Raw genomic sequence first — 26473 nt, forward strand, 5'->3', positions numbered from 1 at the left:
AGAAAGAAAGAAAGAAAGAAAGAAAGACGGAAGGAAGGAAGGAAGGAAGGAAGGAAGGAAGGAAGGAAGGAAGGAAGGAAGGAAAAGGAGAAAACACACTTCCTGGGATGGGATGAGACCAATCTGCAGAGTTCTTACTCTGCAAGCATGGGGCCCTGAGGTCAATCCCCTGGAACCCAGCTTTAAAAGGGAAAGGTGATTCAGTGGTTAAGAGCACTGGCTGCTCTTCCACAGGACCCAGGTTCAATTCCCAGCACCCACATAGCTGCTTGCAATTGCCTGAAACCCCAGACCCAGGAGATCCGAAGCCTCTTCTGATCATTGAGGGCACCAGGCACACATGTGGTGTGCATACACACATGCAGGCAAAACACTCACTCACATGCCTATATGTACATGCATGCACACACATGCACACTCACATGCACACGTGCACACACGAGCATCCACAGGCACATGCACACATGCTTGTGTGCACATACCAGGCATGGTGAAGAATACTATAATCCCAACACTGGGTAGATGGAGACAGCCAGCCTAGCCTTGCGGGTGAATCCTGGGTTCCAGTGAGAGACCTTGCAGCAAAACTCAAGGTAGATCTAGGAGGATACAAGCTGGCATTCAACTGAGCCAGCAACTGGCCCCCTCCACAGTTCTTGCTATGTCTTCATAGCAAATTCCTCTGTTAGAGGTAATGCTGTGTGGAATGGTGTCTTAGCTAGGGTTTCGTTGCTATGAAGAGACACCATGACCAAGGCAACTCTTACAGCCAAGCATATTCAAACCACCACAAATAGCAAACAAGCCTAGCTTCAGGTACCTGCTTGGGTTCCTGCCTTGATGTCTCTCTCAATAAGAAACTGTCACCTGCAAGCTGAAATAAACACACACACACACACACTTTTGATTTTCTGCTTTGTGATTTTTGAGGCAGGGTCTCTATTTGTAGCCCTGAATGTCCTAGAATTTGCTATGTAGACCAAGCTGGCCTTGAACTGCCTCTGCCTCCCGAGTGCTGGAACTAAAGGTGTGTGTCATCATGCCCAGCTTCTGAACTTGCTTTTGTCACAGTCACAGAATGGAGCAGAACCAGGAGCCAGCAGCGTTCATTCATGTCATCTGCCAACACCTGCAGGCATTTGCATCTCAAAGCTCTGGGCGAGAGGGAGGAGGCATGAGGCACACACATAGCCTGGCACATGTCACAGACAAAAGGATGTAAACTTTACAGAGGTCAAGTGAGTTGCAGGACAGCATACACCCGGGGCCAGATTAGAACCCAAGTTTCTGGAGTCTAAGGTCTATGCCTATGCCCTCCCCTGGCCAGAGTTCCTAGGAAGAGAGAATTCAACCGCAGGGCAAGAACACTGTGGCACTGAGGACCCAGAGGGGAAGTGGTAACCGGTACGGAAGGCCAGATCTCCTCTCACTCACTTATCTGCACCAGACCTCCTCTCATTCACTCATCTGCGAAAGTGTGAGAGCAAGAAACCCCAGGCTGGAGCTGCAGCTCTTGGGACCTACGTGGGGGTCCCTGCTGGGTCTCCAGATCTGGATACAGAATAGCCAGGACAAGGCTCCACAAGACCCTGGGGCCCAGCGGCTGACAAATGACAGTGAGTGTAACTTCCTTTGTTGTTTTACTTCAGACTCCTCGCTCCAGAAAGCCTATGTTCTAACCTCAACTCTTCCCTAACTCTTCGCTAAGTAAAAGGGAACTGTCTGAGGCAGGGGGATGGATGTCGGACTGGGAACATGGGTCATAGCTCAAGACTGGTTCTCCTGAGATAGAATTTTCCTTGCCTTTCTTCACAGTAATAAACCCCCAAAACTTAGGTGGCCTTTTTGGGGGAGTCTATTTCTATTTACCCCTGAAACAGATAGCCACTCTAGGCCAAAGAAAATTTGCTTCCAGTCCAGCTTAGTGAATGGGACAAACTTATTGGTGTTGTCTGTAGGGACATGGGTGGCTTGGGCAATTGTATCATCAAAAAGCCTACCCCAGCATGGTGACAAGTGCTCAAAGCTAGTGACATCGCTGGTGTCCCCATTAGTTGACAGTCCACCTCCAAGCAGCAGACAGGACGGTTTGCAGGGGTGAAGCAGGAGGGAGGGATGGAGTGTTGGAACGTCAGGGGAGGGTCTAATGACCCCACACACAGGGACTGGTACAGGCACGATTTTTTGAAGGCCTCCTGTAGATAATCGAAGCTGTTGGAAAGAAAGGGCCACACAAGCCCAGGGAACAGAATTCCACGCCACACAGATCTTCTCTGTGGGTTGGGCTCTGCTCCAAGGCCCTTTCAAGGTTTCCTTTATTGGCTGCTCACAAGTCAACCTCTGTGGTTAAATGCTACCCTACCCCACACTCGGCAGAGGGAGGCTGCGTGCTACTCCCCTGAAGTCCCAGGGGCATCTCTTGAGAATATTGGCTTGAATATGAGTATTTTGGCGTCCTGGTCTACTCTACTGGGCCATCCATAGCAGGTGGGGGTTTGAAAAGGACTCCAGAAGACTAAAGCCTTGGGACTCACCTGGGCAATCTGAAGCCTGTGGGGTTTTGTTTGTTTGTTTGTTGTTTGGTTTTGGTTTTTCAAGACAGGGTCTCTCTGTGTAGTCCTAGCTGTCCTGGCACTCACTTTGTAGACCAGGCTGGCCTCGAACTCAGAAATCCGCCTGCTTCTGCCTCCCGAGTGCTGGGATTAAAGGCGTGTGCCTCCACGCTCGGCTTGAAGCCTGTGTTTTATAGAAGGAAAAAAAATTGAGGTGCAGTGAAATGATTGGCTGTCAGATACGACGACAGGTACTAGACTGTGAGACCCGGGCTCTGCTTCCTTGGAAGTCACTCTTATTGAGGGAAGACAGATGTCAAGGTGGGAGTCCTGGGGCGGAGGCTCCTGTTTAATCCTAACTCTTAACATTCTATGGCTTGGCACAAATAACTCCACTTCTCTGGCCCTCAGCTTTTCCTTCTGGGGCAGCGCAGGTCTGAGAACGCCACCCTCAGGCTTGTGGTCAGGGCTCAGCCAGGTGACACTGGTTAGGGAGAGACAACGGCACTGGGGCTCCGTGAATAGCTTTGGTGGAGAGTTTGGCCTTGTCCCCTCTGCCCATGCTGTGGACTAGAAATATGAAAAGGAGGTACCACTTCCTTCCCTAGGATAGAAATCGGTCTCAAGAGAGATGTGCCATGGTCATGAAAGCCAGGACTGGGCAGAAGAAGGGCTCATGACAGACTCAGGAAGTCTGGGGGCGGGGGGAGGGGGGAGGGGGACATGGCCTCAGTTCTGCAGTTGCTTGTGGCTCAAGGGAGCTTGCTCCCTAATCTGTGTGGTCCCATGCGTGTGACTCCCCACCTGTGAAGCAACCCTTCCTCTCTCCTCAGTTAAACTGCCAAAATGGCTGCCTCCCCATCTCACTGTTCCCTGTTTTATTTATTTGTGTGTGTGAGAGAGGGTGCATGCCCCTGTGTGGGTAAGCTTGTGGAAGTGAGACAGGTTGACATTGATGTCTTCTTCAGTTGCTCTCCATGTTGTTTCTTGAGACAATTTCTCTCTGAACCTGAAGCTCACTCAGTCAGCAGGTCTGGCTGGCCAGAGAGTCATGTCTCCCCTTGGCTGTGCTGGGATTACAGGCGCATTATCATACCAACTTTTTTCCTGTGGGCCCTGGGGACTCCACAGAAGGTCCTGTGCTTCCATAGCAGGCTTTTAAACAGCTGAGCTGTGTCCTCAACTCTTCTGCCCCCGTTACTCTGACTGCGTGTTCTAAGGGTGCCCGAACCTTGTATTGATTCTGATGGAATCCAATAGAACTCTGAGCATCACCCTGCCAAGCCAGTGGGAGTAGCCTCACAGGTCACATAGAGAGCTTCACTAATACTCTGACACCAACAAAAGATACATTTGGTCCTTAGGTCGGCGTTTCCCTGCTGGGTCTGGCCTCACCATTTTGCTGGAATAGCTGTAGTCCCAGATTCATTGTCAAGACTTAAAACACCTATCTCGCTGGGCAGTGGTGGCGTACTCCTTTAATCCTAGCACTTGGGAGGCAGAGGCAGGCAGATTTCTGAGTTTGAGGCCAGCCTGCTCTACAGAGTGAGTTCCAGGATGGCCAGGGCTACACAGAGAAACCCTATCTCGAAACAAAACAAAACAAAACAAAACAAAACAAAACAAAACAAAACCCTGCCTATCTCTAATATTTGACTTTCAGCAATCTCCCCTAGGGAGCCCCTTTCCCCAAACTTTCCAGGGATCAGAGTCCACCTAGCCCCCAGCTACTTGAGGGTCCCACATCCCGGAATCCCTCTCTAGTCCAAGGCGTTTTGCTCCCGCCCACCTGAGCATCAGCTTCACCCCCCCTGAGCTGGATTCTCTCAAAGGACTAGGAGAGGGGTTTTCAAGCAGCCTCTGCTTATGATTGTGAAAAGCCCTGAAGGCCGGAGACACAGAAGGCTGTCTGCAGAGAGATAGACAGCGTTATTGTACAGATAAGGAGAACAAGGCTCAGCAGCAGTATGGACTTGCACAATGTCACTTGGTCAAAGCAGTGGGGAGTGGCAGGCAGACGCTAGCTAGTCTTGTGACAGATCCAAGCCAGCCTCCCCGGCTAGGTAGTTGACGTCATTTCCTGAACCTCTGTGTCTTCAGCTCCACCAATGCAGCCTGTGGCAGCTCGTGGCCACTCGCAATTTCAAGGTGGAAATCTGAAGCCCACCGGGACTTAAAAGCCACCTGAGTTGGTGGGTTCTCACCCCAGAGACACAGAGCTCAAGGCCAGTCAGGGTTATTTGTGAAAGAAACCATCTCAGTTAAAACTAGCAGGCTGGTCTTAGCCAAGCCCTGCTCTGTCATGAGAGTGAACAGCTGGACAATGGTAGAGAATCCCTCATAGGTGTGAAGACCCAGTCCAGGTCACTGCTGTCACATAACTGTCCCTTGTAGAACAGGTTTTGTTTTTTTTTTTTTTAAGATTTATTTATTTATTATATGTAAGTACACTGTAGCTGTCTTCAGACACTCCAGAAGAGGGCGTCAGATCTTGTTACAGATGGTTGTGAGCCACCATGTGGTTGCTGGGATTTGAACTCCTGACCTTCGGGAGAGCAATCGGGTGCTCTTACCCACTGAGCCATCTCACCAGCCCGTAGAACAGGTTTTTGATGCCATGGTATGTGCAGCTCGAGAGCAGGGCCACAGTGGAGAGGGAAGCATACTGTGTGTTAGGCCCTGAGGTTCCAACCACAAACCCAAGGGTTTCCTCATCCCATGGCCTTCTCCACAGGACTTCCCTCTCTGGGCTTGTGGCTGTCACTGACATTAGCTCGTACCATAATACCCTGATCCTGCGAGGACACTTTCCCCCTGTCCCAAGACACAAGTGAGGGAGTCGAGGGTTTAACTGCTTAGCCAAGGCCAAAGCAGGAGCCCCAGCAAAAGCAGGGTGTTTGGTGGTGGTTTTCCTGGGATTCCCTCCTTGGTCTCCCCAGACCCCCTGCAGAGCCCCGAATAGGAAGAAATTGTCCTTTCTTCCATCTCCTAGGAAGAAGAAAGTCCCACTGTAATGGCTTGTATATGCTTGACCCAGGGAGTGGCGCTATTAGAAGGTGTGGCCTTGTTGGAGTAGGTGTGTCATTGTGGGTGTGGGCTTTAAGACCCTCATCCTAGCTGCCTAGAAGCCAGTCTTCCACTAGCAGCCTTCAGATGCAGATGTAGAACTCTCAGCTCTGCCTTGCATCATGCCTGTCTGGATGCTGCCATGCTCCCACCTTGATGATAATGGACTGAATCTCTGACCCTGTAAGCCAGTACCAATTAAACGCTGTCCTTATAAGAGTTGCCTTGGTCATGATATCTGTTCACAGCAGTAAGACCCTAACTAAGACACCCACAATGCATGCCTCACCCAGGCGGTGAAGACCCCCAAATGCTAAGGAGGACAGACAAGCGAGGTGGGTGATGTGGGTAGGAAGAAGAAGGGGCTGCAGTGGAGTCGGGCTAGCTGCCAGGATCCAAAGAGGAGAGGACCTCACTCCAAAGTGAGTATTAGGCTTTACAGGTTGGGTGTCCTCTAAGGTTTGTGGCTTCTCTTCTCCTCTCCTCCCCTACAGCTTTCTCGCACAGCCAGACGGGGCAGCCTTGATTCTATGGCTCCCAGGGGCTCTCACTTAAACCCCTGCTGCCCTGTTGCGGTGATTCCCCTGGCTCCCTAGGGGCTGTGCCCACTCAGTTCCTCTTTGAGAACCACAGGTGCATTCACGGTGGTGCTTCTGTCCAGATTCAATGAGTCCTTCCTGTGTCTCCCCCCCCTCCCCGTGGGTGTGTTGGGGTACTGGGTGGTCCATCAGTACTACAGGTAGGGGTTTGGGGGGACCTATGGAGAACCACACATGTTTCTGGAAAACAGGTCAACAGCTCTGGAAGGTGCTTTGAGATGTAGGATTGCAGTTTACTAGGGACTTAGGAGAGAGGTGTGACTTCGGGACGGAAACAAGCCAGGAGCATCCCACACCCCAAAAGCAAGAAGAAGAGGTTCATAGACTAAGTTACACAAAGGTAGAGAGGAACCAACCAGCGTGTATCTGGCCTTTCTCAAAAACTAAGAACGTGTGAAAGTTAAGTTAAGGGACAATCTGGGTGTCAGGGAAGTGACCAGACTAACCAGAACAAAATGCTTGGCTATTTTGGTTTTTTTTTAAGATACAGTATAGCCCAGGCCAACCTAAAATTCAAGATCGTCTTCGCCAGGTGTGGTGGCGCACGCCTTTAGTCCCAGCACTCGGAGGGCAGAGGCAGATGGATTTCTAAGTTCGAGGCCAGCCTGGTCTACAGAATGAGTTCCAGGACAGCCAGGGCTACACAGAGAAACCCTGTCTCGAAAAACAAAAACAAAAACAAAACAGATCGTCTTCATCTTCCAAGTACTGAGATTATAGGTGTGTGCTATGTTTCTTAGCTTTGGAAAACTTTTTTTTTCTTAAGATTTATTATGAGGGCTGGAGAGATGGCTCAGTGGTTAAGAGCACTGACTGCTCTTCCAGAGGTCCTGGGTTCATTCCCAGCAACCACACGAGCTCATGACTACCTGTAATGAGATCTGATATCCTCTTCTGGTGTGTCTGAAGACAGCCACAGTGTATTTATTTATAATCATAAATAAATCTTTGGGCCAGAGCAAGCAGGGACTGAGCGAGCAGGGCCAAACGGAGCGAGCAGAGGTCCTAAATTCATCTCCCACCAACCACATGAAGGCTCACAACCATCTGTACAGCTACAGTGTACTCACATACATAAAGTAAATAAATAAATCTTCAAAAAAAAAAGAAAAGGAGACCAAGAGTGATGGAGAGATAAACTGCAGGCATCCACACGCGTGCACACATAGGCACACATACGTGCATACACAGCACATATATGCACAGACAACACAGGCGGAATGAAAAATAAAATAAAGGTAGAAATTCAGGTGTTGGGGGCTCATTTGGGACGATAAGATCTCTCTCTATTGTCTAGCCTGGCCTTGAGCTCACTGTATAATCCAGGCTAGCCTCAAATTCAGGTCCGACCACCTCGGCCTCCTGAGTGCTGGATTACAGGCACATACCACCGTATCCAGCCATACATTGACTTTTAAAGCACCAAACCACAAGAAACGTGGATCCTCACTTCTGCTATCTACAGTCCTTTTGGTCCACACTAATGCCTTGTGTGGGTTCATCTGGACATTTTACTAACGTTTGTTGGTTTGTTTAATTAAAGACAGACGTATTTATTTATTTATTTATTTATTTAGATTTATTTATTTATTTTATGTATGTGAGTACACTGTTGCTTTCCTCAGACACACCAGAAGAGGGCATTACAGATGGTTGTGAGCCATCATGTGGTTGCTGGGAATTGAACTCAGGACCTCTGGAAGAACAGTCACTACTCTTAACCGCTGAGCCATCTCTCCAGCCCAGACGTATTTATTTTACGTGTTTTGTCTGGGTGTAGTGTGTGCACCGTGTATGTGTCAGGCGCCTGCAAAATTCAGAAGAGGAAAAGAGGGTGTCTGACTCCCCGGAACTGGAGTTAAGGACAGTTGGGCACCACATGTTGGTGCTGGGAATCAAGCCCTGGTCCTGTGGAGAGTCACCATTGCTCCTAACCGATAAGCCATCTCTCCAGGTCCTTTGATGTTGTTCTTAATTTTTAATAATGTCTGCCTGTCTGTCTCTCTCTGTGTATGCATTCAAGTGCAGGTACCCAAGGAAGCTAGAGATTGCTGATCCCTCTGAGGCTGGATGGTCTTACAGGCAGCAATGGGCAGTCTGGTGTGTGTACTAAAACCAGACTCCATCCTCCGCAAGAGCAGAGGCTCCAGCCTCCGGCCTGTTTGTACCAGAGCTTATTGGGTGCATGATCTTGCTGTAGGCAAGCTTGGCTGTTAGTAATTTTCTACTGCAAACTTCTGGCACATACCTTGGATCTCAGTACTCGGGAGGCAGAGGCAGGTGGATCTCTGTGAGAGGCCAGCCTGGACTACAGAATGAGTTCCAGGACAACCAGCGTTATACAGAGAAGCCCTGTAGGGGGCTGGATGGGAGCCAGGCTATCCATGCTGGTTATGGTTCCTGTCTGTTTGTGTATTTTCTCCATTTGGCTACTTAATAATGCAGTGGATCCAAACTTTACACAGCGACCTAAGAGAGTGGAGTCCGACCTGACCATCCTGGGCCTGGACTCAATGGCTTGAGTCCCAAGGGTGTGAAAACGCACAAACCCCAGTGGGAATTGTTGAGTCTTCTCATCACTTCCTGTGGCTCATGAGAAAGGAAGTGATTTGAAGTCAAGTCTACTATTTTCTTTCTTATTTTTGAGACACACTCTCACTGTGTAACCTTGGCTAAGCTAGAATTTGGTATGTAGATCAGGCTGGCCCCACAGGGATCCGCCTAGGTCTCTGTCCTGAGCAATGTGGTTAGAGAAGGGAGTACCCCAACACCTCCAGCAAATGTGCTGTTTGCAGTAAGAGTACCATTTGCCCTTTCTTCCTCCCCCACCCTTAACATCAGATTTAAATTCATGTGGTTGGGATGTAGCACAGGGGTAGCATACTTGCCTAGCACACATAGGGCTTGGTTTGATTCACAGCACTGCCAAAAACAAAAGGTGTGTGTGTGTGTGTGTGTGTGTGTGTGTGTGTGTGTGTACATATAGCTAAACAATCTCATGTTTGAGATTTATGTTACTGCTGCTTTGTGAGTACTATAAGGTTTACTTTAAATTATTTTTATGGGTTTGGAGAGCTAGCTTAGTGTTTAAGAGTATGTCTTGCTCTGGTAAAGCAAGTTCAAATCCCAGCACTCACTCCAGCTTGCCCACTGTAGTAAGCCTGCCTCCACGGAATCCAACGGCACTCACAAGCACACACACACACACACACACACACACACACACACACACACACACAAGAAATAAATAATAAAGTAAATCTTAAAAACAACAAGCCAGGTGTGCTGGCACACGCCTTTAATCCCAGCAGGCAGATCTCTGAGTTCGAAGCCAGCCTGATCTACAGAGTGAGTTCCAGGACAGCCAGAGAAAGCCTGTCAATCAATCAATCAATCAATCAATCAATTAATTAATTCTTATCAACCCAGGCTGGCCTCAAATTCCCAGCAGTCACCCTGTTTCACCCTTCAGGGGTAGGAGGAGCGTGCAGAAAGATCTGTCCTCCAGACTCAGCTAACTCTCCATGACAGGACTGTCCCTGCTTGGCTTAAGGTCCTGAGGTTTCTGGGTCCCTGACAGCTACTTTGTCGCTACCAGATCCTAGCAGCCCAGAGCCCTTGAGTACGTTTTCCCAGCAAGATGTGGCATGGCTTAACAGTGATACTGCCACCACCATCACCCCTAAGATTGTGTCACAAGTGCCCTTCATGGCTCACAGTATCCAGACTCCTCACTCAACACTGACAGCAATGGTGTGGTTATTGTCGTAACACACAGAAGGTTTGAAGGCACTTCACGTCCCTTTCCCACACCCTCTCTTCTGTTGGGGGAACCTGTCTGAACTGCACCTCCCACTCTGATGCTGCGATCATTTAAATCAATCAAAATCAAGGCTGGGTAGGGACCCCACTCTGTAAAACCTGGACGAGGCAGGAAGAGGTCCAGAGCCATCAGGGAAAACCACAGGGGATGAAGAAAAAGCCAACACAAGTCGACCCTGTCCCATCCCTGAGTTGCAGAGGGACCACTGTATGTATGAAGACTCTGTTATCCTTCCACTTTGATGTCCCCCTGGCCTTACTACCTGACTTGCCAGAAAAGTTCCCTTCCTACATAGAGCACATTATGGACAGAGTGGTGGTCACTCCAGGGATGGCCACACAATGGCAGTCTGCCACTCAGGTCCCCTCGCTCTTCCCTAACAAAGGTGAAGACCCCAGCACACAGCTTAGGCACGGAGAAGGAGGGAGCCACCCCAGACAGCCTGTCCCACCTCTGCTCACCAAGTCTCTCTGGTGCTTTTTGGTTGTTTGGTTTGAGACAGGATCTCCCTTCCCTATGTGGCTCTGGTTGCTCTGCTCCTAGGTAGCCAAAAATAGTTACCATCTGAACATTACAAATGAATAATTAGATTAAAACAACATAGGAGCTGGACCAGCTACTCAAAAGGCAGAAGTAGAATGATCGTGAGTTCAAGGCTACACAGCAAGTGCTTGTCCCTAAATTAAAAAAAGAAAAGGAAAAAGAAAAAAAAATTAAAGGCTGGATTGGCCAGGTGTGATGGCTCATACCTTTAATCCCAGTACTCAGGAGACAGAGGCAGGAGGATCACTGTGAGCTACAGCCCAGCCCAGTCTATGTTGTCCTGGCCACATTAGTGTGTGCATCTCAAAAGAAAAAAAGGGGGGGAGTGGATCTGGGGATATGATTTAGGTGGTATAGTGCTTACCTGGTATGCAGGAAGCTCTGGTTGCAACCACCAGGACCACAAGAAAAAAAAATGATATGAATTTGAATAACAACAGCAAAAAAGGGAGGGTGTCAACACACACAAGCCCCTTGTGCCTGCCACGAAGGTGCTCTCTTCATAGACTTGAGCCACAGTGGCCTGTTCAGCAAGCTGAGCCTAAGCAGCTATTAATCAGGCAGTAAGGAAATGTTCATTAAAGGGATATTCCTATGTTCATTAAAGGGATATTCTTTCTGGCTGGAGAGTCGGCTTAGCTGTCAAGATTGAGTACTGCTGTGGCAGAGGACCTGAGTTTGATTCCCAGAACCTGCTGCTGCTGCTGCTGCTGGCTCCGCATTGCCTGCAACTCCATCCAGCCACAGGGTCCTCTCCCTCTGTCTTCCATCCTCACCCTTCTCTCCTGCCTCCAGCTCTTCCCTCACTAGCCTGAAGGCACAACAAAGATGACTTTGTGGTCCATGTTCCCTGTCAACTGTGAGAGGACTTGAACCAGGCACGGTGGCAGGCACAGCATCCTGTAGAGTTTGTCACACCTAACCTCACAGGTGACATAAGGACTCCTTCTGCTCCCCTTTCTTTCTTAATATCTCAGCCTCCTGCCATTACATCTAACTAAAAATAGCATGTATTTTTAAAATGGTCATATTTTCATTCTATGTCTGATGTACGTGTGTGTCCCTGTGTGAGCATGTGTGTGTAAGAGCAGGTGCCCCCCAAGGGGACAGAGATGTTGAATCCCCAAAGTCCTTAGATGACAGCTCAAGGTTTAGGGACATACACCTTCCCTAGAATATCTTATCAATGAGCCGAGCCTGATCCAGAGGAAATGCTAAGTTAGCTTATAGTAAGAGCGGAGTTCGGGCTGGAGAGATGGCTCAGTGGTTAAGAGCACTGACTGCTCTTCCAGAGGTCCTGAGTTCAAATCCCAGTAGTCACATGGTGGTTCACAACCATCTGTAATGGGGTCCGATGCACTCTTCTAGTGTGTCTGAAGAGAGTGACAGTGTACTCACAGATATAAAATAACAACAACAGAGTTCAGAAAAGGATAGAATGCCTCTCAAGGCCTGAGAACTGAGAAAGAAATCTTAACAAGAAAACAAAACCTAAAGCAGGGTGAAGGTGCACGCCTATAATCCCAAAACTTAGGAGGCAGAGGCAGCTGGGATCTCTCTGAGTTTGAGGTCAGCCTGGTCTACAGATCAAGTTCCAGGACAGCCAGGATGACACAGAGAAAGCTTGTCTTGGGGAAAAAAAAAAAGATCCTCGCCATTCTTTGCCTTCGCCCATTGAGGCTTTTATTGACAGAGGAAACTTCATTCTGCCCAGGATTATGTGAGCCTTGGGTTCAAAGACTGCCCTTTTCCTTCTTGGAAGAAATTGTTGAGTTTCAGGAATCGCCCCACAAACCACACAAACACCAATCTCAGTTAGACAGGGATGCTTTATTGAATGTACACCCTAAGACTGATCAGGGCCATAGCCTAGGGAGCTGAAAGCTACGACCCTGAACATTTCTCAGAGCCAGCTTATAAAGGCTCAAACGGTAAGACCCACAATGCTGAAAGTGCTGCCCAGTGGTCAGCCCTGACTCAAGCTATTTTAGACGTAACAGTTCATACAGAGCTTTAATTGGATGGCTCCTAAGTGGAGCTGTGGGAGTGGCTGTGGGATTTCTTAAGATTAACAAAGCTTGTAGCATACAGAACACAATAGGAGATGTGATCAGCATGGCCCTGCTCTGGGTCACTTCTCTGTGTCAATGGCTGGCAGGCATATTACAGCTGCAATATGAAATAGCTGGCAGTCATGGAGCAAAATGGTTACCGATATAGCGAGGGGTTGGCTCAACTTCAAAGTAGGTTAAAGACTGTTTCTCCTCTGTGGCTGCAGAGTCAAGATGTGTGTTTGAGATAAGAGACAGCGGACACATTGGACACATTTTAGTGTTAGTTGCTTCAGGCTAGGAAGGTAGGAAGGCAGAGTTGGTTGCATTCACAAACCTCAATGTACCCTTTAGCTTGGGGGCCAGGAGAGGGCTCTGAACTGCTATTATGATCACCCCCCACCCCGTTTTCCTTTTAAAAACAAGGTCTCATGTAACCTAGACTAGCCAAAAACTCACTCTATAGGATTTCTTATTTTCCTACCTCTCTCAAGTATTGGGATCACAGGTGTGTGTGTGTGTGTGTGTGTGTGTGTGTGTGTGTGTGTGTGTGTGCTATGTGCCAAGTTTATACAGTGCTGGGGATCGAACCCAAGGCTTTGAGAATGCTATGCAGGCACTCTACTAATTGAGCGATGTTCCCAGAGCTTTTGGTGACTTCTTTTTTTTTTTTAATGTGCTTTCTTTTTGTGTGTGTGGCAGGTTCTTTTTTTTTTTTTTAATTTATTTATTACATGTAAGTACACTGTAGCTGTCTTCAGACACACCAGAAGAGGGCGTCAGATCTCATTACAGATGGTTGTGAGCCACCATGTGGTTGCTGGGATTTGAACTCTGGACCTTCGGAAGAGCAGTCGGGTGCTCTTACCCACTGAGACATCTCACCAGCCCTTTTGGTGACTTCTTTGAGGTTTATTTTGTGTATATATGGGTATCCTGCACATATGTCTGTGCACATCGTGTGCATGCAGTGATCCAGAAGAGGACATTGGATTCTATGGAAATGGTGTTGCTGACAATTAGTAGCTGCCAAGTGGGTGGTGAAAATCAAACCCAGATCTTCTGGTCGAGCAGCCGTGCTCTAACCACGAAGCTTTCCGGCCCCTGTCCTTTCTGGTGAGCAGTTTGAGGATTGCTTGCTGTATCTTAAACACGAATGGTAACACAAGCGTTTGAAAGGGGTTTTGTTTGTTCATTACTTTTACTGTGTTTATGAATGCTTTGTCTACATCATATGTATGTTCATCATGGGTACGCCTTAGCCATCAGAGGCCAGAAGCGGGAATCGGATCCTCTGGAAACAGAGTTACAAAGAGTTGTGAGCCTGCTATATGATCATTTGGGATTGAACCTGGGTCCCCCGAACCACTGAGCCAACCTAGGTGTGGCACACATCCGCAATCTCAACATTTGAGAGCTAGAAGCAGGAGGAGCTGTAGTTCAAGGATGTTCTTAGTTACAGTAGATTTAAGTCAAGCCTGGGCTACATAAGGCTCTGTTGTTATAACAATTAATTAACAACAACAACAGCAACAAGAAGCCATCTTGAAATTGTCTCTTTCAGACTCAGCTTCCCCTCCCCCAACAGCCCAGTGCTCTTTTCTGCTCTGCTCTAACACCGCCAAATCTCTGAATATTTCTATGTACCAATTTCTTCATCCACAAATGGAGAAAACAGTGTTACCTATCTTTGGTGCCCATGCTGACATTTAAACAAGACTGTGTAGCCTGGAGTGGTGTTTAATCCCAGTACTTGGGAGGCAAAGGCAAGTGGATCTCTATGAGTTCAAGGCCAGCCTGGTCTACAGAACAAATTCCAGGACAGCCAGAGCTACATAATAGAGAGACCGTGTCTCAAAATAAACAAACAATGTGTAGAGCATAGTTCAATACCAAACTGTTGTCATGGTCCTTTTTGGGCGGCCATTCTGGGTCCAGAGAAGAAATGGCTTCTCACAGAACTGGAGCCAAAGTCAAGGCTGAGACTCTGACCACGCCGGGATCCTTCGTTTTGTGTCACATTGGCGCCGTCTTCCGGTCCCTCTGGCTGCCATGCTTCTGCTGTTGCTGCAACTGCCTTTGTATGTATGCGTGTAGTTGTAGAGGTCAGATGTCAGCCTCGGAAGTCCGGTGAGGTGATGATGGTAAGTAGAAAGCAGGCTTGACATGAATTGAGCTTGACCATGCAGAATCCTGTGACAACTAAGAGATGCCAGAAGAAGGCATCCCAGTGGAGATGGGCATGGCAGCTCCATACAATACAAAATCCTTCCTAACTGTGGGGGAGAGGGGAGGCTGGCTACACTAAGTATTAGTGGAGTGAAGGTCTGGGTAGGTAGCTCAGTGGTAGAGCTCTTATCTAACATACTTATAATATGTATATATATTAGAATAATATTAATATATAGATACCATTAGACTAATATATCACTACTAATAATATATAATAATATGATATATAACTAATACTATAGGCTTATATATCATATATGTATGTATGTATATATATATATATATATATATATATATATATATATATATTTACACATTCAGTACACTGGGATCCAGAGACTCAGGAATCACCATCACCAACCTGCCCTCTTTAAAGATGAGAAGAAAAAAAAAACCCAGAAGGAGAAGATTTAGTGAAGAGACAGGAACTAGAACACAGTCCCTCCCCTCCCCCTTCCCAGTCCTAGGCAAAAGTAACCAGGCTGCTGGGATATGGCTCAGTTGAAGAGCTTTTCCTTGGTATGCCAAAATGCTCTGGGTTCCATCCCCAGTACACACACAAAAATTAATTCAGTTTTTTTGGAGGCATCAAATCTCAGTTTCCCATGGTGGGTGCTGAAGTCCCAGGCTTCCTTCCGGGCCCCCTCCACCAGCTGAGCAGAGGCAGAGGCCATCTCTTCTGTGACCCTGTTTCACTTCACACTTTCACTTCACGTGAAAACAACAACCTGCCACACCTTTTCCTGAGAGTTCCCAGACCCCCCCCCCCCCGCCGGGGTCTTTCCCAGAAAGTCAGATCGAGTCCGGGTCCCAGCTACAGCCTCAGACGTCCAGCAGCAGGGACACAGTCAGGAACCCGAGTTCCTGGACTAGGCATTTCCTGGAGGTGTGGAAGCCAAGGCTGGTTGGCTCTCTTTCGTCCTAACATCTGTTGAACATCAGATTATCGCATGTTCGACATCATGTCCTTGTACACACCTCTGGCTGTGAAGGTTTGGAAGCGCTTTCTTATCACTAACCTGTTGATAAGAAAGATGAATTACCAGGCCTGGCAGAGGCTACATAGCAAGACCTGTGTCTCCAAAGCCTAAATGTTAGGTGTCAAAAATCTGAAACAACCCAAGCAGTCACAAGAGTGCAGAAAAGCAAGATCTTTCTTTGAATTAAGCAGCAGGGCAACAGTACAGACTCGGGAGCTGGCTGCATCGTCCCTCTTAGTAAGGATTTAAAGGGATGAAAACAGTGTATCCAGGCCACCACCGATTGATCAGGGCCAGAGAAACAGACCCAGCAGCTGACCTGCCACCCCGAGCCAGAATACTACAGAGTTTTTAAGCCCAAAATCCACAATCATCTGTGCCAAGTTACCCCACCAGTCAGGATTTAGGGATAGGGGACGTCCTTAGGAACATGTCTTTGTGGTACACCTATCCTGCTCCCATTGGTTGGGGTATTCAGCAGTGGCAGGGGACTTGCCTAGCATTCATGTCTCAACTTGACAGCTAGGATGTCCGTTACCAAGGGAGCTGCTGGGACTTATACTTTATTTGACCCCTATACAAAGTGGAATGGCTTTTATTTGGTTCCTTCAATAATAATAATAGGAGGAGGATGAGAAGTTCGAGGATGGCTTTGAACATATTTTGAGTTCTAAAATAGCCTGGACTAGATGTAGCCCTGACTCCGAAAGGACATGGCTCCGTGGGCGAAAGGGCTTGGCACACAAGCCTACTGACCTGATTTCAGTCCCCCAGATGTAGTCATAATAAGTGATACATGAGTAAAATTTAAAGCGAAAAGTACTAGCAATGATAATAATAAATAAAACAAAATAAAAAATAAAACATGATTTTTTTTTCTCCTGAAAAGATGTATAGGCATTAGGTTTATATAGTTAGTTAGTTAGTTAGTTAGTTAGTTAGTTAGTTAAGACAGGTGTGGTTGTGTTTAGTTAAGGCAGGTGTGGTTGTGTATGCCTTTAATCTCGGCACTAAAAGAGGATTAAAGGAGACAAGGCAGGTAGATCTCTGAGTTCAAGCCTAGCCAGGTTTGCAGAGTGAGTTCCAGGACAGCCAGGGCTACACAGAGAAACCCTGTCTCAGAAAACCAAATAGATGGATAGATAGATAGATAGATAGATAGATAGATAGATAGATAGATAGATAGATAGATAGATAGATAAAATAGTTTTAAAACATTTATTTACATTTATTTTTATGTGTATAACTGTTTTGCTTTCATGTATGTCTGTGTACCGTGTGTGTGCCTGGTGTTAGCAGACAGCAGAACTGGAATTAAAGACAGCTATGAGCTGCTATTTGAGTTCTGGGAACCAAACCCCAGTTCCCTGCAAGAACGGCCAGTGTTGTTAATCTCTAAACCATCTCTTCCAGCCCCATGCATTTGGTGTGTGTGTGTGTGTGTGTGTGTGTGTGTACTATTAATTGCTTTTGAGACAGGGTCTCACTATGTAGCTGGCCAGGAACTTGCCACATAGAACAGGCTGTCCTCAGACTCATAGAGATCTAGCTGCCTCTGTTTCCCATGTGCTAAGATTAAAGCTGTGTGCCACCATAGCAAGCTGGAAAGGTCTTATATACACTTTGAAAGGATCAAAAAGAACTTGCCAGTTCCCAGTTTCAAAAACTAGAACGAATGTCCTCGGTGCGCTTGGCCTCCTTAAGAATGGGGGGGGGGTATTGTTATTGTCTCTTCACAAGTGAGAAGAGGGACTTGCCCAAAGTCACATGATGAGAGTGACAGCATTGGACCCAGAGCAGCTACTTATACATCAAACACATCCTTGCCCTAGAAATAGGTCTTCTAGAAGGCACCCATGTGACTTGCAGAGGGTATCTCTATCTTCGTGGAGACAGGGAGCCGGGCTTCCTGTTGCTGTGTGCATCCTGTTGTTCTCTTGTTAGGATGTCCATCAAATGCATGCATTTCCTTTCCTAACTCTGGACAGTAACAGTCGTCTGCGGCCAAGCTGTGCCTGAATGAGCAGAGGCACAGGCACCAGCCGTGGCCACCCAGCAAACATCTCTGCTGACTCAGACTGGGGTAAGGCATTCCCTAACAGTTAGTTAGGTAGGTAGGTAGGTAGGTAGTTTGAGACAGAGTTTTGCTATGTTGTCTAAGCTGGCCTTGAACTCATTATGTTACCCAACATTAAACTTACAGCAGCCCCAGCCTCAGAATTTACTAGATTCTGACACAGAGCAGTCTGGCCTCAGCCTCCTGAGTGCTGGGATTACAGGTATATGCCACCATGCCTGGCAATCCCTACCAGAACTTTTATTTATTTATTTTACTTAAAAAAAAAACTTTTATTTATTTTTTAAATTTTTAAAAATTTATTTTATTTTTATTTACTTACTATTAGTGTGTGTGTGGGGGGGGAAGATGTATATGTGGGTGTGGGTGCATGTATCAGATATCGTGTGTCCTGCTCTGCTGATGTCTAACGTACTCCTTTGTAACAAGGTCTCTGGCTGAGCCCAGAGCTAGGCTGGCAGCCAGCAAACTCCAGTGAGCCTCTGTCTGCTCCAGACAGTGCTGAAGTTATGGGTGTGTGTGTGGCCAGGCCCAACGTTTTATGTGAGTGCTGGGAACTAACTCAGGTCCTTAAGGATGTCTTATCCACTGAGCCATCTCTCCAGCCAACACCCTTGCAACTTGATTTCTTATATTATAGTGTCATGTGGATGAAATAAAATTATGACTGGGAATAATATTAATTGTATCAGAGTTTTATTTACGTATTTTGTGTGCATGTGTGTATGTATGCATGTGTGTGTGCATGTCACAGCTGGTTTCTGGGAGCCAGAGGACAACTTGCTTTGTTGGCTCTGTCCCTCCATCTTTATTTGGGTCCAGGGGTTCCAATTCAGGTTGTCTGGCAGGCACCTTTACCAACTAATCTGTCTCTCCAGCCCCAGGAGCAGCAGTCTGCAGAAATTAAATTCCATACTCTCAGTTATTGATGTAGTTGAGGGGCAGGCAGCATGTAAAACTGCTGGGGAGCTGCTGCATGGGGGAGGGGGGGGCTTTGGAAGGCTCCACTGGGCAGAGAAGCAAAGGTAAGTCCCGAAGGGCTATGAAGCCAGAGGCCAGATGGCATGTTTTTCCAGAAGCAGCAGATGGCCAGCTGGGTGGGGCTTGGGGGCTAGAGCGGCCCTGGGTACACGCCTTTGTAGCACAGTGCACTGCTTTGAACCCTTTATGTTTAGGCAGCCCAGTGCACTGCAGTGGGCAGTGTACTGAGCTGCCCCAAAAACACACAACAGAAGTCCTACATGTCACTGAAATTTTCCCTGTCTACATAGGGATGTGGAAATACACACACACACACACACACACACACACACACACACACTCACACACATACACACACATGCATTCACACACACACAGAGTCTATTCTGAGTTAAAAAATAAGGAAAAATATGTCAGTGGTAAGGCTTTTGTGAATGTGCAAGGCCTTAGATTTGATTCCCCAGCACCACAAAAATAAATAAATACAAAACAGAGCTGGGCAGTAGTGGTGCACACTTGAGAGGCAGAGGCAGGTGGATGCCTATAGTTTAAAGCCAGTCTGATCTACATAGAGAGGTCCTGTCTCAAATAAATAAAAAACGAACAAATAAGAACCAAGAACAAAATAAAATACATTAAATGTGTATATCGGTTTATCAGCTCACAGTGTCTGACTTCCTCTCTTCCTTCCTATGCTGAATTTCCTCCTGCTAAAAGATAAGTGAAAATTTTTTAAAAGGTCTCTTAGAGGACAGTTTTATTTGGGGGGAGTTGATTGGTTTGTTGGGTACAGATAAAACTAGCCCTTGCTGGCTTTGAACTCCATATAGACTGCAAGTTATTTATTTATTCATTGATTTTTGAGACGAGGTCTCCCTAGGCCATCAGGACTGGGCCTGAACTCAGTCAGTCTGTAATCCGGACAGGGCTCCTGAGTCGCTGAGACACAGACCTAGTCACCAGGTGTCCTCCTCTTCCTTCTATGTGGGTTAATTTTGAAATAATACTTATTGCCTTTATTAATCCCAGCCGTGGGAGGCAGAAGCCGGTGGATCTCTGAGTTCGAGGCCAGCCTGGTTTACAAAGCAGGCTCCAATACAGCCAGGACTACATAGAGAAATTCTGTCTTGGAGGAAAATAAAAAAAAAAGCTGGGCAGTCTTGGCTCGTGCCCTTAATCCCAGCACTAGGGAGTTTAGGGCCAGCCTGGTCTACAGAATGAGTTTCAGGATAGCCAGAGATGCATGGGAAAACCCTGTCTCAGTAAAACAAAATTATATTTGTTTATTTATCCATTCATTTATTCTCGTGTGTGTGTGTGTGTGTGTGTGTGTGTGTGTGTGTGTGTGTGGTGGTGTGTTGGGGAAGATGCCATGGTACGCGTGTGGAAGTAAGAGGACAATTTGCATTCTACCACATGAAGCCCAGGGATTAAACTCAGTACATCAAGAGTTTTTCTCAAGCGGGGGGTGGTGGCGCACGCCTTTAATCCCAGCACTGGGGAGGCAGAGGCAGGCAGATTTCTGAGTTCAAGGCCAGCCTGGTCTACAAAGTGAGTTCCAGGACAGCCAGGGCTATACAGAGAAACCCTGTCTCGAAAACCAAAAAAAAAAAAAAAAAAAAAAAAGTCTTTCTCTACCTGTGGAGCTATCTCAATCACCTCTGGCCTTTAGTTAGTTAGTTAGTTAGTCAATTAGTTAATTTTAGAGTTTTGGGGTAGCATTGGCTGTCCTGGAACTAGCTCTGTAGACCAGGCTGGCCTTGAACTCACAGAGATCCACCTGCCTCTGCCTCCAGAGTGCTGGGATGAGAGGCCATGTGCCACCCCTCTCGGCCTTTCTTTTAATTCTTTATAAAGTATGCCCAAGAGTTGCATAAGTCTCTTGCAAATGGGAGCTATAACCCCTCCAGCAGACATCTGAGAACTCTTGCTTGTTTGTTGATCACTCCCGGGCTTATAAGGTCAAATTTCATGCCCCCTAGATAGAATATTTCCACATAACCTGTTTAGAAAATTTGTCTTTTTAGAAAGATGTTTAATTTGCTATCTTGTGAAGTTTACTAATGCTTCATACAATATTCACTTGTTCTAAGTTTTTTCTTCCAAATCCAGGACATGCTTATATTAAAAAATGATTCTTTATGTGATGTTTAAATAAATGGGACTTCTATATCTTATCTAGTACAGTTACTTTTTAAGACAGAGTTTCACAGAACCAAAGATGACTTTGACTCGACCCCCCTGCCTTCACCTTCCAGGTGCTGTGCTTGAGCTACGTTCCCTACAGGAGTATAAAAAAAGGTTGTGTTTGAGGCAGGGATTTCCTATGTAGCCCAGGCTGGCCTACAAACTCACAGAGATCTGTGTATGTCAGCCTGCCGAGTGCTGGGATTAAAAGCATGCACCACCACTCCATAAAATATTTATCTTTTGAGTTTATCTTCCCAACACTTGAGGTGAAACCAAAGTATTGGCTCCCATCCCCAAACAGTTACTAAGCCTTTAGTATCTTACCAAAGCTGGAAGAACACAGAAATCAAAATGAGATATAAGCCAGGTTTGGTGGCGCATACCTGTCTGGAATCCCAGCTGCTTTGAAACCTGAAGTAAGAGGGTCTACCTGTGAGACCATGTTTCAAAAAGCAAAAGGGAATCTGGCCAGCAAGATGGCTTTGAGAGTAGAAGTGAGCAGTAGGAGGCCTGAAGGCCCGAGTCCAAATCCCAGAACCCCTGGTAGACCTCCACACACACTCTGTGGCACACTCATGCCTGCAATACGCATCACATGTGAGCACATATGTGTACACACACACTAACAACAACAACAACAACAATAACAATAATAGAGAAAAACAATATCCCTACATCTTCAGTTCCACTTCTAGGTTTTGATCTCTTGGCTGGTGGCCCCTAGGAATTCCCCTGGGTTTCAAAGGGAAGTTTCAGGATTTATCTTTTTAGAAAGCAAAAGACCAAAACATCTTGCAAGTTACTTCTGCTTGTTTGGAAACAAAAAGACTTAGCTTGAGGAAAAAAGGTAAATGCTTGGCAGCAAACTATAAATGGATATTTTTGGGGTTGGTGAGATGGCTCAGCAGTCAAGAGCTCTTCCGAAGGTCCTGAGTTCAAATCCCAGCAACTACATGATGGCTCACAAACCATCCATAATGAGATCTGACGCCCTCTTCTAGTGTGTCTAAAGACAGCTACAATGTACTTACATATATAATTATAAATAAATCTTTGGGCTGGAGCAAGTGGGGTAGAGTGAGCAGAGGCCCTGAGTTCAATTCCCAGCAACCACATAATGGCTTACAACCATCTGTACAGTTACAGTGTAATCATATAAATAAAATAAATAAGTCTTTAAAATTTTTTTTGTGTGTGCTGGTGTAGTGTTGGCACATGCCTTTAATCCCAGCACGTGGGAAGCAGAGGCAGGCGGATTTCTGAGTTTGAGGCCAGCCTGGTCTACAGAGTGAATTCCAGGACAGCCAGGGCTACAGAGAGAAACCTTGTCTTAAAAAACCAAAAAAAATTTTAAAAATTAAAAAATAAATGGATATTTTCGGCACCTGGGTAAATGCTTGATTGGTGTCAGCTCTCAGTTGACGTCATCACCTGTTAACATTCAAGGATTCTTTTCTCCTTGCCCACAGCCCAGTCTTCTGGGACAGCTCCAGTAGAAGAAGCCAAAGCCCATCCATGGAGGGATGCCGGGAGACAGAAGTGACCAACGGCTCCAACGGTGGCTTGGAGTTCAACCCCATGAAGGAGTACATGATCCTGAGCAGTGGCCAGCAGATCGCCGTGGCGGTGCTGTGCACCCTGATGGGGCTGCTGAGCGCCCTGGAGAACATGGCCGTGCTCTATATTATCCTGTCCTCCCGGCGGCTCCGCAGAAAGCCCTCGTACCTGTTCATCAGCAGCTTGGCTGGAGCTGACTTCCTGGCCAGCGTGATCTTCGCCTGCAACTTTGTCATCTTCCACGTCTTCCACGGGGTCGACTCCAACGCTATCTTCCTGCTGAAGATCGGCAGTGTGACCATGACCTTCACAGCCTCTGTGGGCAGCCTGCTGCTAACCGCTGTTGACCGCTACCTATGTCTGTGTTACCCGCCTACCTACAAAGCTCTAGTCACCCGTGGGAGGGCACTGGTGGCCCTCTGTGTCATGTGGGTCCTCTCAGCATTGATTTCTTACCTGCCGCTCATGGGGTGGACTTGTTGCCCTAGTCCCTGCTCTGAGCTTTTCCCACTGATCCCTAACGACTACCTACTGGGCTGGCTTCTATTCATTGCCATCCTCTTTTCCGGCATCATCTATACCTATGGGTATGTCCTCTGGAAAGCCCACCGGCATGTAGCCACCTTGGCTGAGCACCAGGACAGGCAGGTGCCTGGGATAGCTCGGATGCGGCTAGACGTGAGGTTGGCCAAGACTCTGGGCCTGGTGCTGGCTGTGCTGCTCATATGCTGGTTCCCTGCACTGGCTCTCATGGGCCACAGCCTGGTCACCACGCTGAGTGACCAGGTCAAGGAGGCCTTCGCCTTCTGTTCCATGCTGTGCCTTGTTAACTCTATGGTCAATCCTATCATTTACGCCCTGCGGAGTGGAGAGATTCGCTCTGCTGCCCAGCACTGCCTGATAGGCTGGAAGAAGTATCTACAGGGCCTCGGACCTGAGGGGAAAGAAGAAGGCCCAAGGTCCTCGGTTACAGAAACAGAGGCTGATGTGAAAACCACCTAGGAGCCAGGATCCAGAACTCCAGGCTGCTCCAACTGCTGACACCACCTGTCTTTCTACTGGAAACAGCCCGAGTCAGAAGTCCGTTCAGTTCACTCCCTCGAAGAGAGAGGGGTTCCAGACCCGGATTCTTTCTGAAGCCAGTTCTAGGGTAATGGAAACAGATCCCCCTTTTTGCTAAGGAATGCTGGTTGGCTGGAAGGTGGCCTGGTCATGCCTACCTTTTCCAGTCTGTGGAGAGGGGCCTGTAAGAATGGCAGGCTCTGTTCATATCAAATCAGGAAAGCCTTCTGACTCCAAAGACCTAGAGGCCAGAGGGGCCTCCAGAGATGATACTAAAGGATTCAGGAGATCTGTGAAGACAAGGGACCTGTTCTCCTGGAATCTAGAGTACCCCAGCCGTGGGGCCACTGCCCTCAACTTCATAGATGTCCATGTCTTCCATAGTGTGGATTCTAGACTGTCCTGCTGAAGATAGAGAGACCAGCTGCTTCTGGTTCCTGCTTCATCCTCTGTGGCTGTAGAGCTATGTGAGGCTCTACCTTCAGGTCACCCTTGCCTCTTGGGGGTCAAGAATTATGATGCCCTAAGGACCAAGGATGTTCGCTTACATCCTTCAGACAGCGTCAGGAGCTGTCAGCTCAGGGTATCCTGTTGTTGGGAAAGGGCCCTCCCGACATCCTGATAAGCCTTGAAAGCCATTATGACCTTAGGTCCTTAGGGGCGCAGAGGAAGCTGGGTTCACTGGAGGTACAAAGTCTTCAGAGAACTCTATTCCTTGTGACATTTTGCTGTGTCTCACACAGCACTATCCCAGTCTTGCCTAGCTTCAGTACAAAGCAAGATATTCACACAGATTCTTTGGGTCCTAGGCTGTTCCCAGTGATGCTTGACTCAGCCCCACTGGCCTCTTCCACACTCTGGTCCTGAAGGATAAGCAGAAGGAGTTGGGAGGGAAGACTTCCTGCTGCAAACCAGGCATCCTAGGTCCACAGCCCCACGCTGTGTCTCTGGGTGCCTGCCTTTGCCCTTCAGTAAAGGTTGCAGTCCCAACAGATGGAGGTTCAAGGCGCTGCTGGTGGTAGGAGGGGTAGGTGGCACTGGGGACCACAGACACAGTGAAAGGAAAACTCTTAAACATTTAATACTTTTGCTTTTAGAAGATCCGGCCCGCAGACAGGACTTCCCCATTGCCCAAAGGAACTAACAGGGTGGTGTCCAGTGCAAAGAAAAATCAGCCTCCCTAATAAAGCAAGGAGGTCCACTCGGCTCTACAGCCTCTCCTAAGCTTCTGCAAGGTGACAGTTTGTTTTCTCTGTGAAGGTCAACGGCGTCTCATTTTATTCTTCCCAAGACAAGTTCTGTGCATCAAAAGCTGCTGCAAATTCTAATCGCTGTTTGGGAGGATCAGGGGAAGAAGTCGATTCGCCCACGCTTAGTGATTTAGACTGTATTTCAACATCAACTTGGGGGAGGAAGAGACAGAAAAGACACGGTGTTTCCTTATTACTCCTCAAAGGAGGAAGTGCTTGGTTCTGTCAACATAAGCCGATCTCTCCAAGGTGCCTGACAGAGGAGGAGGGAATACAGTTTCCACAGCTGTGAATTCCTGCACCAGCTTTGGTCCACACTTATGTGGTCTTGATCAACCCCCGCCCTTTACCTTGCTTTGGTTTCCTTCTCGGTAAATTGGGAATGGTGGGGAAAACAATGCTCTCCAGGGCCATTAAAACCTCTCATTGCTCTAACATGCTGTGGTTATCTCTGCAACCATGGAGACCTTTGTGCCATATGGACCATGTGACTTCTGGCTCCCATACTTCCTGAAGTTATGGGCACACACCATATACCATTGGGCGTGTGCTGACTGTAGAGGAATTGGGTGACTGGCCATATGAGTTTTAGAGATTTTCCCAGGGCAAGAGGGTTCTCTTGGCTCTCAATTTTTCTGGTCCCTCATGCCTCAGTGGTCCCCTGTGTGTGGGTCAGGCATGCTTGTTTAGCGGTGCCAGACTGAAGCTCCGGCCTTCCGGTGTACCAAGCAAGTGTTGTACTCCTGAGTCAGGTTTTCTTCAGTTAGATGCTAACTAAGCTCTCTGAGAGACCCTCAAAGTTTTTGAGGTGTAGCTCAGTCAGTAGAGTGCTGCATCTGCAAGAGCAAATCTCTGGGTTCAAAGGTCAGTACTACCTAAAACCAGGAATGGCAGTGCCATCCCCTACCTGTAATCCCAGCACTCCTGAGGTACAAGCAGGAAGATCAGGAATGCAAAGTTACTGTAGCTGTAAGTTCGAAGCCAGCCTGAGCTAGTTGAGACCCCCTTACCTCAAAATAAATTTAAGTTACAATTCTAAATTAAATTAAAATGTCTAGGGCTGGAGAGATGGCTTAGTGGTTAAGAGCACAGACTGCTTTTCCAGAGGTCCTGAGTTCAATTCCCAGCAACCACATGGTGGCTCACAACCATCTGTAATGGAATCTGATGCCCTCTTCTGGTATGTTTGAAGAGAGCGATGGTGTACTCATATACATAAAATAAGTAAATAAATCTTTTTTTAAAAAAATGTTTAAGTTCCTCGGAGTTCTTGTTAAGTTCAACGGACAAAAGATAGACTAAAATAACCACGTCTGCCCTTAATCTTTCAGCAGCCATTTCTCTCCCTCCGCATAAAGCTCCTTCTAACCTTGTTATTTCTCAATCTCTTCGGCAACTCTCCAATCTGCTAAACTCCACCTGCTGGCTGGAGGTATAGCACAGAGAACCCGCGGCTCCTAAATAGTCACTAAATAAAACGACCTGGCTTCAGCCTTCCCCTGAAGATTGG

At 47.4% G+C, this 26473-nt stretch overlaps 1 protein-coding gene across 2 annotated transcripts; it reads left to right on the top strand.

Annotated features, from left to right (window-relative positions):
- The first annotated feature begins 1185 nt into the window (after positions 1-1185).
- Cnr2 (cannabinoid receptor 2 (macrophage)) lies at positions 1186-26216 on the top strand. Of its 2 annotated transcripts, none has more exons than NM_009924.4 (2): positions 1186-1616; positions 22564-26216. In NM_009924.4, exon 2 carries the CDS (start codon positions 22610-22612, stop codon positions 23651-23653), a length of 1044 nt encoding a protein of 347 aa, NP_034054.3. In that variant the 5' UTR covers positions 1186-1616; positions 22564-22609; the 3' UTR covers positions 23654-26216. The 2 variants fall into 2 exon arrangements, with proteins under 2 accessions (NP_034054.3, NP_001292207.1); NM_001305278.1 differs by lacking the exon at positions 1186-1616 and adding an exon at positions 17677-17929.
- The last annotated feature ends 257 nt before the right edge of the window (positions 26217-26473 follow it).

Source organism: Mus musculus, chromosome 4, assembly GCF_000001635.26.
Source record: "Mus musculus strain C57BL/6J chromosome 4, GRCm38.p6 C57BL/6J".
In the NCBI taxonomy this organism is placed as follows: domain Eukaryota; kingdom Metazoa; phylum Chordata; class Mammalia; order Rodentia; family Muridae; genus Mus; species Mus musculus.

Excerpts from the sequence above, each read along its gene's own strand:
- Cnr2 (NM_009924.4), top strand. The coding sequence starts at position 22,610 with ATGGAGGGATGCCGGGAGACAGAAGTGACCAACGGCTCCAACGGTGGC.